Here is a 15,196-nt window from a genome sequence, read left to right on the forward strand (position 1 = left end):
GATTGCGGACGCTCCTTGCGGTGGCGCTGTGCGCGTGCGCGGCTCGCGCGCGACAGGCAAAAAATAAGATGGTCGCCCAACGAAACAAATAGAGCGCCGTCGTAAATAACACAAACCGTCCCAACACGTTTCAACCGTATCCTTTCGTACGGAGATCGCACATCGCACGTGTGTAACCGCGTCATCGGCAATCCCATATACTCCTTCGCGATCGTTCGCGGACGACGCGCGTTTTCCCGCCCGCGCGAGAAAGCGAGACGTGCCCCGCGTGTTCGCTCGCGGTAGCGTGATCGCGGGGGCAGGTTTTCCTGCTCCTCATTCTCGTACCCGATCACCCGCATCGCGGCCCCCCATTAATCCGTGTCGTACCCGAGGTAGAGTGAGCTTGCGTGGTCCTGGTGGTTCGACCTGCTATCGAGGTAAAGAAAGAGAAGGAGAGAGAGAGAGAGAGAGAGGGAGGAAGAGAGAGAGTGTGATTGAAAGAGAGATAGATAGAGAGAGAAAGAGAGAGTAGTGTTGTCGCCGGGTTGACGCCACGCGTTCGTCGCCAACATGCGATCGTGCAACGCGTACGACACGGGTCTGTCTGTTCCACGTAGACAACATTCGCGGTCCCACGCCTAGCTCCTCATGCTAGTCTCGTCTTCCGAATTGCTTGGGGCACAGCATGAAGGAGATGCTGGGAGGCTGCTGCGTGTGTTCTGACGAGAGGGGTTGGACAGAGAATCCGCTGGTGTATTGCGATGGACAGGGTTGCACCGTTGCTGTACATCAAGGTATGAGGAAGTGCGAGAAGTTGGAGTATCTCCTCTGTCGATTTTATTTTTTTTTTTAATGAAATTATTGTCTTCCAGCATGCTATGGCATTGTCACTGTGCCAACGGGACCTTGGTATTGCAGGAAATGCGAGTCGCAAGAACGTAGTGCTCGAGTGGTGTGTATTTTTTTTGATGATAAACTATTGAATACTCAATATTTAATTATTACGATAGGATATAAATGTCTTTATATCAAGATGTATTATTTGGGATGTGATTTCTGCAGCGCTGTGAGTTATGTCCGAGTCGAGATGGAGCCCTTAAGAGAACAGACCAAGCTGGTTGGGCGCATGTTGTGTGCGCTCTTTATATCCCAGAAGTTCGATTTGGTAACGTGACTACAATGGAACCAATTATATTGCATCTTATTCCTTCGGAAAGATTTAGTAAGGTATATTTTATTTCTACATGTAGTATTTCATTTCTACAGGTTTGACAGAAATAGAAATCATTATTTCATTAAGTTTAATATCACTTTATATACAATAAATTATTTCATTCAATTATTTCAGACATGCTACATTTGCGAAGAACAAGGTAGAGGTAGCAGAGCAAATGTGGGAGCCTGCATGCAGTGTAACAAAACAGGCTGTAGACAACAATTTCATGTCACCTGTGCGCAAGCTCTGGGCTTGCTTTGCGAGGAAGCTGGCAATTATCTTGACAATGTCAAATATTGCGGATATTGCCAACATCATTATTCAAAATTGGTTAGTATTATTTGTAGAGTATTACGTTTTTTCCTGAGAGCTTGCCAGCTAATAATTAATGATTAATTTTCAGAAAAAAGGTGGCAACGTAAAGACGATACCGCCGTACAAGCCGATACCCGCCGACAACGGTTCATCTGACTCGTCGCCAGAGAAGGAGGCGGAAACACCGATAAAATCATCAAGTGGCAAGCGGAAGAGCTTGAGTTCCAAATCCACTGCAAATTCTAAAAGTAAATCCAATGCTAGTCCCAGTTTAGAGATAAATGGTGTCACGGACGATAAGAGCGGTGGTAGTGGTCGTAATACGCCCAAAGATAACTCCACGAGTTCCAGCAAGTTTACGACATCCAACTTTGTCGAGACTATTGTCACGCAGTCGGAGAGCGTGTTTGGACACGACGGCACTGCCACCGTTACCACCGTCACTACGACAGCAGTCACTTCTGCGATGAAAACGAGCGGTGGTAATTCGAATGCGGTGCACAAGAGCATCGGCGGTCAGGGAAAGTCTAACTCGTCGACTTCCAATAAGACATCGAGCCATACTAGCAAAAAGAGGAAGACCGGAGCGCGTACGCCCACCGTGATAGGAAATGAAAATTCGAATCAGTCTGTCAGCTCGGAGACCAGCGGATCGGTCGTGGTGGCTGTTAGCACTGTCGTGCAACAGACTGTCCCGAGCAACAACGTGCAGCCAACGATTACCGAAGCCACAAGTTTAAGTACAACGACGGAACCGGAAAAATCGAAAAAGGTATAAAACCCTTTCATTTTTTTAAATTGTTTGAATCTTTAAATTTGAAAGAGTTGGAGTTATTTAATTTTTATTTTAATCCTTTTGTATTAATCTCATAATAATAAATTATGTTTTAAAACTTGCCGATAACTCTGATGCGAATACTAGAGTTTCGACGTTCAAGAATCAGAACACATGACGTAAATAAAATTAATAAATTAAAGATACCAAATATAGTACGCTGTACTATATATCTTGTTAATTTCATTATTTGTCTTATACAGACATCCACGTGCGCGTTAATAATTGTGTGATTCTCAAAAACACTAATAACTCGTATCAATTTGATGTTCCGTAATATTTTCATGCAATATTAAAAATTTGTGGTTACCAGAGTTTCATTCTTAACTAAAACGTGAATAATTATCTAGAATAATTGTCTTTACAACAATAAGCTTAAAGAAATAGTCTAGTAAAAAAATATTTTTTTGTAATTTTCTTAAACTATTATATCTTCAGAATATTCATATACATATAGTTACATTAAAATTTCAGTGTTAATAATTATGAAATTTTGAAGTAACGGAAGAATGAGTAGAAAAACTCTTTACAAAATCAGATTTAGATATGTAAATAATAAAAAAAGTAGGTGAACATTTATTGCTATTGGTTCCTAATATCTAGGTCAGATCTCTGTTAAATATTTTTGGTGCTGTCAAATTTTTTTATAATAGTAATACATAAAGAAAACGTTCTGATCATACTGTTTCACGACACATCAGTGTTAGGCTTCTTAAATTTTTATTAGTTTTATTTATTTTAATCATGCATTTAATTTTTATGTCTACGTTTTTAATTAGTATATATAAAGTAACCGAGATATTCAAAAAACTCCTGGAAAATTTGGTAAGTACTGTAAAGAATGTTTTAATTTCAAACCTAGAAATGTAAAAATTTTTTCATTTATAATATTCGGCATTGGAAAGAATTATTTTAACAAAAAGATTGGAGCGTTCCATCAAGAAATATTTAGAGCTATTTAGATCAAATTTCAATTAACTTAATCGATGAGAAATTTATCAGTAATACTTTTAGTATATTTTAATGATAAGAATTATTAATTTTTGTTGTTTGACACATGAAAAGAAAGATAAATTAGAGCCAGTATTATATTTCAGTTTGAAATTTTATACCATAGTTCAATTAATCGTCGATTAAAAGTCAATGGAAAAATTTTATCGAACCTCTTGAATTTTAATTATCTATGAAAAATTTGAACTAATAAAAATATATAGAATATATATTTCGTAACGTATTATTTATTGCATTCTTCGATTTCGCAGATGAAAGTGGAGAGTCCGATTCAATCGTCGTCGAGTACACCGGTTGCTACAGAGGCAACCACCACACCTGTGATAATGACAGTGACACAGTCCCAGGCCTCCTCGGTCGTCACCCAGTCGCCGACGACTACGTCGAACAGCATCGTCGTCTCCGTACCGTTGACCGCCACCTCGCTCGCCAACACGGTCCAGAGCGTGGTGACGAGCGCGCCGACGATATATCAGCAGTTGCAGCAGAGTATAATCACCACGGCCGCTAATACGGAGCCGCGATCCAGCGCGATGGTGACCACCGAGAGGTTTACTGCCGAGGAAGTTCCAGTGAAACGATCTCGGTAAGTTTTCGCTATCGAAACACGATTTAAAAAATTAAGAAAATTATTTTACCATCGAAAATTCCTGACGGCTTTAAATTATGACAGGTACGTTTGAAATGTGACTAAAATGCATAATTGGCAATGTAAATACATGTGGTACTTTATTATGAAATTCAGTTATATAAGTGAAAACTTTCGGGGAAGAAATTATATTTATATCTAATTTTTTTTTAATTTACATTTAATTAAATTAGAATATATATGAGAAAAATAGCAAAAAAGACCTATCTTTATTACTCTATTAATAAATTATAATTATAATTTTAATTATAACTGTTATAATTATTGTTCCATTGAGATGTAAGATGTATTATTAAATTAATTTTTGACAATGTGTGCATCTGGTGATGTTTGCAAGAAAAATATATGTTACAATATAATGCCATGAAGTGCATCGAGTTGCAAGTGCAAGTTGGAGGCGCATTCAACTTCAGGCGAGTGTCGTGGATCGTTTTCAAAATGGCGGGTGCGACTGGTAAACAAGGTGGCTGGTTCTAACCTCTTCCCAAACGCCAGAGACTCGAGCGATTCGGGTTTTGCGAAAATTCCGTCTGGTCGGGTTAAAAAACGCGCGGGGAGGAAGCGCGTCTTGGGAATTGGAGTGCCGGAACGCAAGCTCGAACTTGATCGTTGATCGAGAGTGCTATGAAGAATGGAGTGTGTTTATAACAGTAGTCTACCTATGTATTGAGCACAATAGTTCACTCGAGGTCATTCGGCGCGCGCTGCATAATAATTGCATCGCTGGAACAGTTGCGTTACAATAATCGCGGGTCGTCTCGTAACTTTGGCCCGACCGAGGGGAGGAGAGACGCCGCGGGCTGTGTTGAACATTCTCGTGACTCTGTTAACGTGCAATCTCGAATTGTGGCGAATAAGATATATCAAGGTTATGTTTGTTTTCGCTTCGGCGAGGTGCCTCAAAGGCAACGAACGACGAAAAGGTGTAACGTGAAATTGTAAATGTCACTCCACCGTGGTATTCCACCTCAGTGTGCGTTTTTACTGTTTATTATTGTGTAATTGAACACGACAATTTGTTTAAGAATTTTATCATTTTACAATTTCTAATCGTACGTTAAAAATTATTAAAAACTTGATTATCGCGCGCTGTTAATATTAATCATTGATATTAATTGTGTAAAATGTGTGGGTATAAAGTGATTAACAGTTTCTATCTTAAAGGAAAACTTATATGAATCTAGCATTGTAACTCTTTGTAGCAATCTCGGGGTAATCGTTTGAAATGAATTTTACTTTTCAGTTCCCAATCATCAGATAAGCAAGAGAAATCTCGCAAACCAAAACGTGGTTCATCCAATAGTCAAGCATCACTGCCGCAATCTCAGACGGTCTCGTCAGTTGTAACTTCCGTATCCAGCACTGCAGTTGTGGCGACGTCCAAGAGAGGCGCGAGAAACAATCATCAAACCCCTCCACCGGCCGTCACAGTGGCTCCTGTAGTCACAGTGCCATCGATAATTCAGGGCCCCACAACCACCATTGGACACTTTAGCAGTGTAAGTGGCACAGGCCCTATAAACATTATGGGGCCGACAGTCAAGGAGTCACCGCCTAGCAGTCCCGGATCGGAAAGTATGAGCAGTAGTACCAGTAAACGAAAGAGGAAAGCTGCTGCATCCACACCTATTCCATCTGCATCAACTACACCGACCGCTCTTACTACAATAAAGGAAGAGAATAACGTAAAATTGTAAGATTTGCAAACATCTAAAGAAACCTATCAATCGAACAAATGTAGGATATAACTGAAATATTTTTTTTTTCCTTTTTTTTGTTTTTCTTTTAGATTTCAAAATGGAGTCAGTGCACCGCATATGCTGGGGAATCAGTTGAATCCTACTTCAACAATGGCGCAAAAGATGTCGGATACACTTTCGCAAGAACTCGAGGCCCATTCTATTTTTACAGAAGCGAGTAACTCCAGTACAAACTTGGTAGGACCGCAGCTGCACAGTCGAGTGATTGCATCTGTACGTGATCGAAAATTATTATCAAATTTAAGGCAACATATAAATTTATTACACGTACTATAGCATATTCGATGTTGCCGAGCAGATACGATCTAGCCAATCAATGGGTGGACAGCCCACTTCATTTAGCTCGGTTTTCTCCACGAGTGGCAATAGTGCGAATCCTACAACCAGTACTAGTGGGGCTCTGAGTGGAGGAAATATTCCGCAAACACTGGATCAGCTTCTAGAAAGACAATGGGAACAAGGAAGTCAATTTCTAATGGAGCAAGCTCAGCATTTTGACAGTGAGTGCATAACGAAGAAAAATTCGTTTACAATTGCATGGGGAGCAGATTTCGCGCTTTTTATTTTATACAAAAAAACTACAGAGAAACCTGCATGACATGCTTTTCATTATATTTTCGTCTTGTAACAAAATTCTTTTCTTTTTTTTATGTTCTAATTATTATTGTTTTTTTTTTTTTTTTTTTTTTTTTTTAATATTTTTGACGCGCGTGTTTTGGTCTTTTAACATAAAATAAACCCTACACTTAAGTAGAATAAAACCGCAACATATTATTGAAATCTGTTGCAGTTGCATCCCTGCTTTCCTGCCTACATCAATTGAGAGCTGAGAATCTTAGGCTAGAGGAACATGTAAATAATCTCCTGCAAAGGAGAGATCATTTATTGGCTGTGAATGCTAGACTCGCTATTCCGTTGACATCTCAGCCTAGTTCACATCCAGGTTAGTTAGATTAGTTATTTCATGATATCTTTTATATTTCATTTATATGAAACATTTATTATACATCTTAATTTATTTTCAGTGAATAATATACATCCTACGGTAAATCCATCTCATCCTGTCTCGCACTCGGAAGTGCCACCCGGCGCTCCAGCCCCAGTACCTAGATCCAGTCGTGAATCACGAGTAAACAATACGTACATGCCTCACTCCAGTTCCAGCGGTCATCCGACGACGATGGAAAACGGTTTGCCACCCAATTCCTCTCCTCCCGTGGCGGGTTCTCTCTCTCAGTATCAACATCGTGGATCACTGGTTGCGCCACAACCAAGTCCGACAATCAGGTAATGCGTTGGTTCTCTTCGCGCGATATCGTTTATAATTCAGATTCAAGTTTACTTCTCAATGAAACAGGCACAGTCCAGCCGGTGGATACCTTCAAAGTCAACCGAGTAATATAGTATCGCCAGCACCGGCGAATACTTCCGTGGTGCGTAATTCGTCTGTCACACCAGATCCATTACGCGGAATGCCGAGGTAATAAATAGTATTTTGATTTTCATTTTGGTTATCTTTGTTGTTACAAACTTATTTCTTTTTATATATAATGTTTATTATTAATCACATTTTTATTAGATCGGCGTCACAGCCATCGAGCAATTACATGCCGTCGATGTATCAGCCCACCATATCCAATCTCACCGGCAATCAAGTCGGCAGTGTTCACAATCTTCATCCACACGGACCTTCGCCGACCAGCCACGGGCCACCGGGTAAACCCAGCTGAAGGTAGATACAAACATAATGTGGCAGCCGTATATTTTAATTATTAAAACGAGATTCTCGTTGTACGCCATTGTTGAATGTCGAAGCGAATCTCATTGCAAGAGAGACCTAACTGCACTTCTTTGTGAGATATTGACTGATCTACATTTTTTATGCCACGCTTATCGGTAATCGTTTTCTTACTTGATAACGTCACTCTAGTGATGTTGATTGCAATTTACAATGTACAGACATACATTTCTTTATATCTTTCCACGAGATATCCTAAAATTTATATATCCAATGACACTCACATACGTGCACTGTACAAAGTCAATCTTTGCACATATTCGATAAAGATTTTATGGTGGATCTCATTAAAAAGTAATGTATGTTCACTGAATCAGATATCTGATATTATTCCTTAACTATTTTGTTTTAACTTGTACTTTTTATATGCACGATTTTATGCGAGTTATATGTACATTGCAACTGTCACAATATATTAAAGGCTCAATTAGAATTAATAGTAACGTAAAGAAATGAAACTTAAAACGAAGCAGCAGTTAGGAAGATTAGTCTCACAGATTTCTTTGAAACTAAAGACAAATTTCCCATAACATTAATTAAAATCCATTATTATTGAAACTTGATTACCATAGAAATTTTACTTAATTAAATTTTTTTTAATCATGGTTAGGCATACATTTGAGACATATTCTTTATCTCTCTTTGTAGGCATCATCATATGTGAACAGCAAATCCACAGATGTACAAATCTTAGACTGTAAGTTAACCTATCGCGTTAAATAGCAATAATACATTAAGTGTACATTCTTTAATGACGGTAAAACTGCGTATATTTCTGGTGGTGCGATAAAAGGGTACATGAATTTTTTTTTTTTTTTTAATTAATAGAAAAAAATGTTAAATGTGAGAAATGCGAATAAGTCTTGAAACGGAAAAGAAATCATTATCATGTTACGATCGATTTTTATGCATTTACTGGTTGCATCTGATAATTCAGATATTATACATCGGATATTATACATTCGAATATTATATTCTTCAACTTTAAAGCTGATGTGCTTTACTTTATGATACAGCTTTGCTATTTTTAGCGTACCACCGTTGAGATCTCACGCAGCGCGTGTATTATACAATGATGATATTGAGTGCAACCTATTTCAAAGCTAATATTTAATGTATATTTTAATCTTATGCGTAAAGAAAAATGAAGAATATTCAAATGTACAAGACGAGCACTGCCTTTCGCCAACAAGAGCTGTGAAGTAGGTTGATCGCAATTCGACATTCTCTAGCAAACGCATGATCGTTTTGTTTAACATTTCATTTGCCTTCCCATTCAATTTCCATTCAAACTCTTTTAATTTGATGGATTTAATTAATATAATTTCTCTTCAGCATCACGGCGTAAATCCTTGGAGAAATACAAACAGAAGTATTGTGCCATTGTTTGATCTTTTAGAAACACAATATTCCAATAATGATTATTGAGTTAATTATTTTATATTCTATTTTAATAGCAATAACTCTACGATCAATAGTATTATTATTGGTATTTTTCAACATATACATAAATACATTTTAAGTTTTCACAATTATTTATATAATAAAATTTATTTATTAAAGTCTGATTATTGCAAAATATTCAATGATTTGAATTAATTGTGTATTTTATTTTGTACATAAAAATAGAATAATTGCGATATTCGGAGATATATACATACAGCAGTAGCTTGGAATTTTATTTTATAATGAAAAAGTATGAAACTTATAATTTTTTCTTTAGCAAAATTGTAATTAAAATATTTGAGAATGTAATGAGTAACAAGATCGAACCACGGCACATGTCTTGATAACGCAAAATATTTGTGAATATTTGCGATACATTTTATATATGTATATGTATGTATTGGTCGCAATACGCGAGTACAGTCGAGTGTCTGTATTGTGAAATCGTCAGGACCAAACACTATTCTGATTATCATATATGAAGTCTTCCCTCGATTTGCATTTTTTTTTTTTTTTTTTCTTGTAGCAACATGTGCACGAAATTAGAATAAAAACCTTATACTCTGTTCTTCATTCACCCTTTCGCTCTAAGAATAAGTGAAAAAGCAGAAAGCTGCAGAAGAATATCATTTTACGAGTATATAATTGATTTATGAAACAAACAAGATCACAATACGGCGCATCGCTATACGGACATTCGGCTGTAATCCTGTAAAGTATGGGACAAATGATCGTATAAAAGCGGAATTAAGATTGCTTAAAAACAGTGTACATGCTTGTATATTGAAATTGAAGTTAATCCGTTTTGTGCTGCGTTTTGTGAAGATAGCGTTAAACTTTTCTATTTACGCCATCGTCTATAATTTCTGAGAGCGAGCAATGCCATGTGCGTGCAAATCGCAAAAATCAAAAGTACTGGACGGTACAGTAGAAAACATTTTAGAAAATAAGACTTTGTAAGAGAATATATAAGATATTCCGCTCAAAGGCTACGGTATATAACATAAAGTAGCATGTTTTGATAAATTGAAGAAATTTGTATATGACACATATGCAAAATCACAAAATGACAAGTAACGTAAAACGACGCGGTTGTAAAAAAAAAGGAAAAAAAAGATATTGAAGAATCGTCCGCTATGCGATTGGCTCGACAATTCCACTTCTACAGGAAAATTTCTCCTCGTGTCGTTGAAATTGTGTACAATTGGAACATGGCATAGTATTTGCAGACGTCAAACACAAAAGTGATGGAGGTTTACACACTTGCAGGATAATACGTTTTATGCTGTCATTTTATTTTTGCACCATGGTTACGACTATAGTACGAGATTTCTCAGCCTCGCAAAGAAACTAGTTTGAACGAACTATATTATAATATACACATACGTATATTCAAATTCATCGTACAAAACTAAAGTTTTCCCTAAACCACCTTTCAATGATCACGATGTATCATTTGCCGGTTGGACGGCATCAGAGAAACTGCCCGCAGGAGGAAATTTCGAAAAGTTAGGGATCGACTGACATTTTACCGCATTGTGTTCTTTATCGTTATACAAATGCGATGTGTTCTAAATAGAGAGACCATACGAGATATCATATGTTTTCCTTCTTCCTTTTACAGTAAAAAAAATGTGAAGTATAATGTATTTTACGTAAAAGTATTAGTTCAGCCCGAACGTGTTAAAGGGGTGGTTAAGGGATAATAAGATAAATAAGGGAATCGCGATTATACTCTCGACTAAATTTGTAAGTTCGATTAGAGATTAGAAACGCGGGATTTTTAAGCGAAAGAGAAAACTCTAATTAAGGAATCTAGGCTTAAACTGTACGATAAAAAAAAGTAATATTGTATAATATTCGAGACGATAAGAGGGAATATGGGAGGTAGACATGAAAACACCAAACCTACAGAATAGCTTATCACCACTCAGGGAGAATCAGTTTATTACGCAAAATTCTGCCGAGTTTTCCTTGTGAACGTCGATTGTGCTGCGGGAGTACGACATGATGTAATACAGTTGTCGAATTGCATGCATTCTTGACAGCTACATTTAATGCTGTGCCGTTTTTTAAATTTAAACGTATATCATATTTAAACACAAGCTTATGCGTAACATGATTACACGAGAAATAATTGAATTGAACAAAATTTATTTTCTAAATTTAGTGGATAACAAAACACTTTTATTACAATGTCCTTATTAATTATTTTTCTTCTTTATTACATACGTTTGAAATTCTTACTACAAGTTCGGTTGAACCGCACTAGTGCGCCATTTACATTGGTATAAATAATTGAAAAATTAAAGCTTGTTGTTTTATATTATTATTGTTCAATATGAATAATGATAATAATTTATACAATTATAATTATCTTATTGTTTTAATTAATTATGTTTATATTAGTATTATAAATTTATATATAATAACCTTCCAAGTGCGGGAATCATCTGAATTTGTTATTAATGAGTATTTGAACTAATTCATAATTTGAATGAAAATTTAATCTATCTTAAAAAGATGTTTATAGCTCTTCAAGAATGTATGATGAAAAGTATCGAATTCTAAACTGCTCGTACTGATTTGGTGAATTTCATGATTGACGACCTTGTCGAAAGTTCGCTAGGATTTCTAAAAAGAAAAAAAAAAAGATGAAAAAAAGAAACATAAGAGATATGCGTAATGTGACATCGCATTTATACTACTGAAAAGTATTTTATGCATTATCAGTATAGTAATATCGATTGTATTGTTAGGGGATATATATACGATACGCGCGAAGCGATATTACAGGAATTAAATGCAGCGTGGAATAACAGTTGTACGATATCCTAGCAGAGACAAAAGAAAAGAAAAGAAAAAAAAAAAAAAAAAGAGAAAACAGTACGATGATATTTTTTCACAGCTGATCGTGCCAAATTTTTTCAATCGAATCATTGAACTTCTCGATTTTTTAAGCAGCTTATGTCAAAGCGTACGCGTAGAACGTAGAAAAAAAACTGGGCGCGCGATATCGCGATGCAAGAAAAGGCTATTTGCACATCTATTTAGTCATTGACTCGGATAAGAGTCGTCATCGTCATCGTCATCGTCATCGTCGTCGTCGTCATGTGTGTGTGTGTGTATGTATGTATGAGAGAGAGAGTCGGTGAAGCTTCTTTTTCCCTCTTTGACTGTAATCGTCCGTTATTTACTTCTCGGTGGGTTACTTATCGTCATGTCGCGTCATTTCTACCAGGTGCAAGAGATAAAAAAAAAAAGTTTGATTGTCTGCGTTTCTGTGTTCAATCTCCAGTATCAGAGGTACAAAGAAAACAATTGTGTTCCTAATCATTCGAGAATCGGCTCTCGCGACCGAGAATGTTGAATAATTAATTAAGTAATTTTCATTTCGGATCCAAAGCCTTCTCCGACGACATGGAGAAAGATCGCGTTCTGTACACAGAATTCACATCATTGGGGATCAATCGATGTTAACGATCGTGCGTGTAGGTTTTACATTCGTAGATAAGATCTCTTTAAGAGCGATGCGATTAAATCTCATGTAATGGACACTTTTACCAAATAAATTGTCACACTTTCCTACGATACTTTCCTAAATTTTCTGTCTCGTGTTCTCGTAAAAGTCAAAAAAAAAAAGAAAGACAAGTTTTCTCGTTTCCTCGTAAAATTCAAAAAAAAAGAAAGACAAGTTTTCTCGTTTCCTCTTACGGATTTTTAGAGTTTTGTTTGTCCTCCTAATTTTCCATTAGACGTTAGATCGCTCGTAAAAATCCACCGTAAACGATTTACATATTTTGTATATATTTATGTATACACTCGCGTAAATTGATGTAGCAATTATCAATTATGCGTTTAGAGTAGCTTTATTGTCATTCGCATTTATAGGTACACAGATATCGGTGCTTATCGTGGAATCGATTTGTAATTGGAAAGAGAAGAAAAACACGAGAGACATATTTACATTTATTTTATCGCTATCGTTTTATCGACAAGATATATTAAAGATTAGTTAAACAATAGAAACAGCAATATAAGTAGCAGATACAAATTAGAATGCAGACGCAAATTATAATAGAATATTTGCATCAACTTTTAAACTTTTTGTAAATTTGTCGGATAAAATTGTGGGATTCGATATAGATGTTTCTCATTTAAATATCGAAAACTCATTTGGACCGAGAAAAAAAAATCTCGTTTTATCGTCAAATTTATATTCGGTTTTTTTTTTGTTGCAGTTAATCTACTGCAAGAATAAGTACTTTTGCAATTTTCATCATTTCATATGCGAAGGACGTGATCTCGAGCGATATTCTCGCATCGCTATCACATGCCATTGTACTTTTAATCGCTAGTGATTTTACTATGAAAAGAGAGTGTACCGCACTCTGAAGATTGTGAATCTTTTTAGAACTCTTTTTTTTTTTTTTCTCACGTTTTTCTTGCACGCGAGCAAATACGGATTTGCTATGCGCAGAACGAGAAATTGGAATCATGTCTTTTGAATCCTATGTACACGTGCGCGAATTGTAATTCATATTCTAAGACAGCGAGACAAGCGTATTCAATGAAAAAATGTCATAAATATTTCCGGACGAGAGATAAACGGAGAAATAGAATATATTCTAACGCGAGAAAAGGCTGATTGTTCTTTTTTATTGCGCTCGTGATGCAAAAGATGATGTAAATAATTTACAATGAGGACCACTTTTCTGACAGGTTAACGATATGGCGAAAAGATAACTTCATAATTTGTAAAAGTATCTCTATATAAAATGAATTTTACGAATTATGAACTTATATAATGAACATAAATAATTTAACTCATTTCAGAAATCTTGTTCCTCCCGTTGTATAGATAATTTGAGCGAGGAATGTAAACACTAAGCGGTACGATTTTGTAATGTAATTGTGCATACGATGCATATAATAAAAGAAGATTAAATGATTCCCTGTGATACAATCCGCCTAGACGCAGTCCTGTTTTGCTTTGACAATCTTCCTGCAAATTTCTATGTCTTATGCGCAATATAATCTTTTTTTTTTCCAGCATGGTTTTAGTATGCGGTCAATATAAAATATGTATATATTTACTGAATTACTGATATTCTTTATTATATATAATGTTTTTGCTTTTTTACATATATTTTTTTCTGCCGCATAAAACTAATATATATTTTTCAATCGTACATTAATAATTAATGATTCTTATTAATTAATAATTTAATCTAACAAATATGCTGTAATTTTTTTATATAAAATTGTTTAGAGTTTATAGAGAGACGCAAGAGTTGTATGGTATTGAAACTATTATTATTATTATTATTATTATTATTATTATTATTATATAAACTGTATTGTTATATAAACGTCATTTTGTGAGCGTGTATGTGTGTATTATGGATTTTACGGCATCATTAAAGTATCATAGTACAAACTTGTGAAATATCAAGCGAGAATATCTCAATGAAATACGGCCGATTCAAGTGCACAAAAAGATATACCGCAGAAAGTTAGTGATTATGTTTTAAAATGACCTCGGTTCACGGGGTTATTATTCTTCCGCCGAGGAAAACATGAGACTTTCATGACTTCCTCGTGCACACGAGCACAGCAATCCGAAGACCGCGCGGACAATTCCGCGGTGGCGTTTCTCTCTCTCTCTCTCTCTCTCTCTCTCTCTCTCTCGCTTGTTCGCTCTCTGTGCGGCCAACGATCGTGGGAAGTCTCACCTGCGACCTCGTCTCCGGCGAATCAATATTATACGAAAGCATGTGAGCAGTCTGTGTACCGCGGATAACGCCAAAGACGGGTGTCTTGTCGAAGAGCGAAGAGAGAAAGTTGGAATCGAAATTGTTATCATTTCCGATCGAATCGCGAGCAAAATTATACATCACGCAATCGCGAATTATACTAATCTGTATGTCGCAGATTCAGTTTATTATTCATTCATAAGAAGTCAAACCAGAGACTTCGAGCATTTTGAAACTTCTTCCTTTTAATAATCTTACATATATTTGAGAAATAATTTTTAATTTGATTGAAAAGATATTAGAAGAAATATTAAAACACATGGAATCTTCGAAATCTAATAGAATTTAATTAATCAGTGAATTACCTTTTCTCTCATTCAAATCTAAATTTTTTAACATACAAAAAATCATTAAAACAATTTTAATTC

General features: G+C 36.0%; 1 protein-coding gene across 1 annotated transcript; it reads left to right on the plus strand.

Moving 5' to 3' along the window:
* Positions 1 to 51: 51 nt before the first annotated feature.
* Alh (coiled coil domain containing protein Alhambra) lies at positions 52 to 13,964 on the plus strand. Its single transcript, XM_072905662.1, has 14 exons — positions 52 to 776; positions 855 to 934; positions 1,045 to 1,209; positions 1,331 to 1,528; positions 1,602 to 2,285; positions 3,611 to 3,945; positions 5,252 to 5,701; positions 5,798 to 5,981; positions 6,067 to 6,268; positions 6,559 to 6,711; positions 6,794 to 7,055; positions 7,126 to 7,248; positions 7,348 to 7,500; positions 8,215 to 13,964. Exons 1-13 carry the CDS (start codon positions 668 to 670, stop codon positions 7,496 to 7,498), a joined length of 3,096 nt encoding a protein of 1,031 aa, XP_072761763.1. The 5' UTR covers positions 52 to 667; the 3' UTR covers positions 7,499 to 7,500; positions 8,215 to 13,964.
* Positions 13,965 to 15,196: the final 1,232 nt, after the last annotated feature.

Source organism: Anoplolepis gracilipes, chromosome 14, assembly GCF_047496725.1.
Source record: "Anoplolepis gracilipes chromosome 14, ASM4749672v1, whole genome shotgun sequence".
NCBI classification, from domain to species: Eukaryota; Metazoa; Arthropoda; class Insecta; order Hymenoptera; family Formicidae; genus Anoplolepis; species Anoplolepis gracilipes.

Excerpts from the sequence above, each read along its gene's own strand:
- Alh (XM_072905662.1), top strand. The coding sequence starts at position 668 with ATGAAGGAGATGCTGGGAGGCTGCTGCGTGTGTTCTGACGAGAGGGGT. Across the intron at positions 777-854 it reads CACCGTTGCTGTACATCAAG|CATGCTATGGCATTGTCACT; the intron begins GTATGAGGAAGT and ends ATTGTCTTCCAG. Across the intron at positions 5,702-5,797 it reads GAAGAGAATAACGTAAAATT|ATTTCAAAATGGAGTCAGTG; the intron begins GTAAGATTTGCA and ends TTTTTCTTTTAG.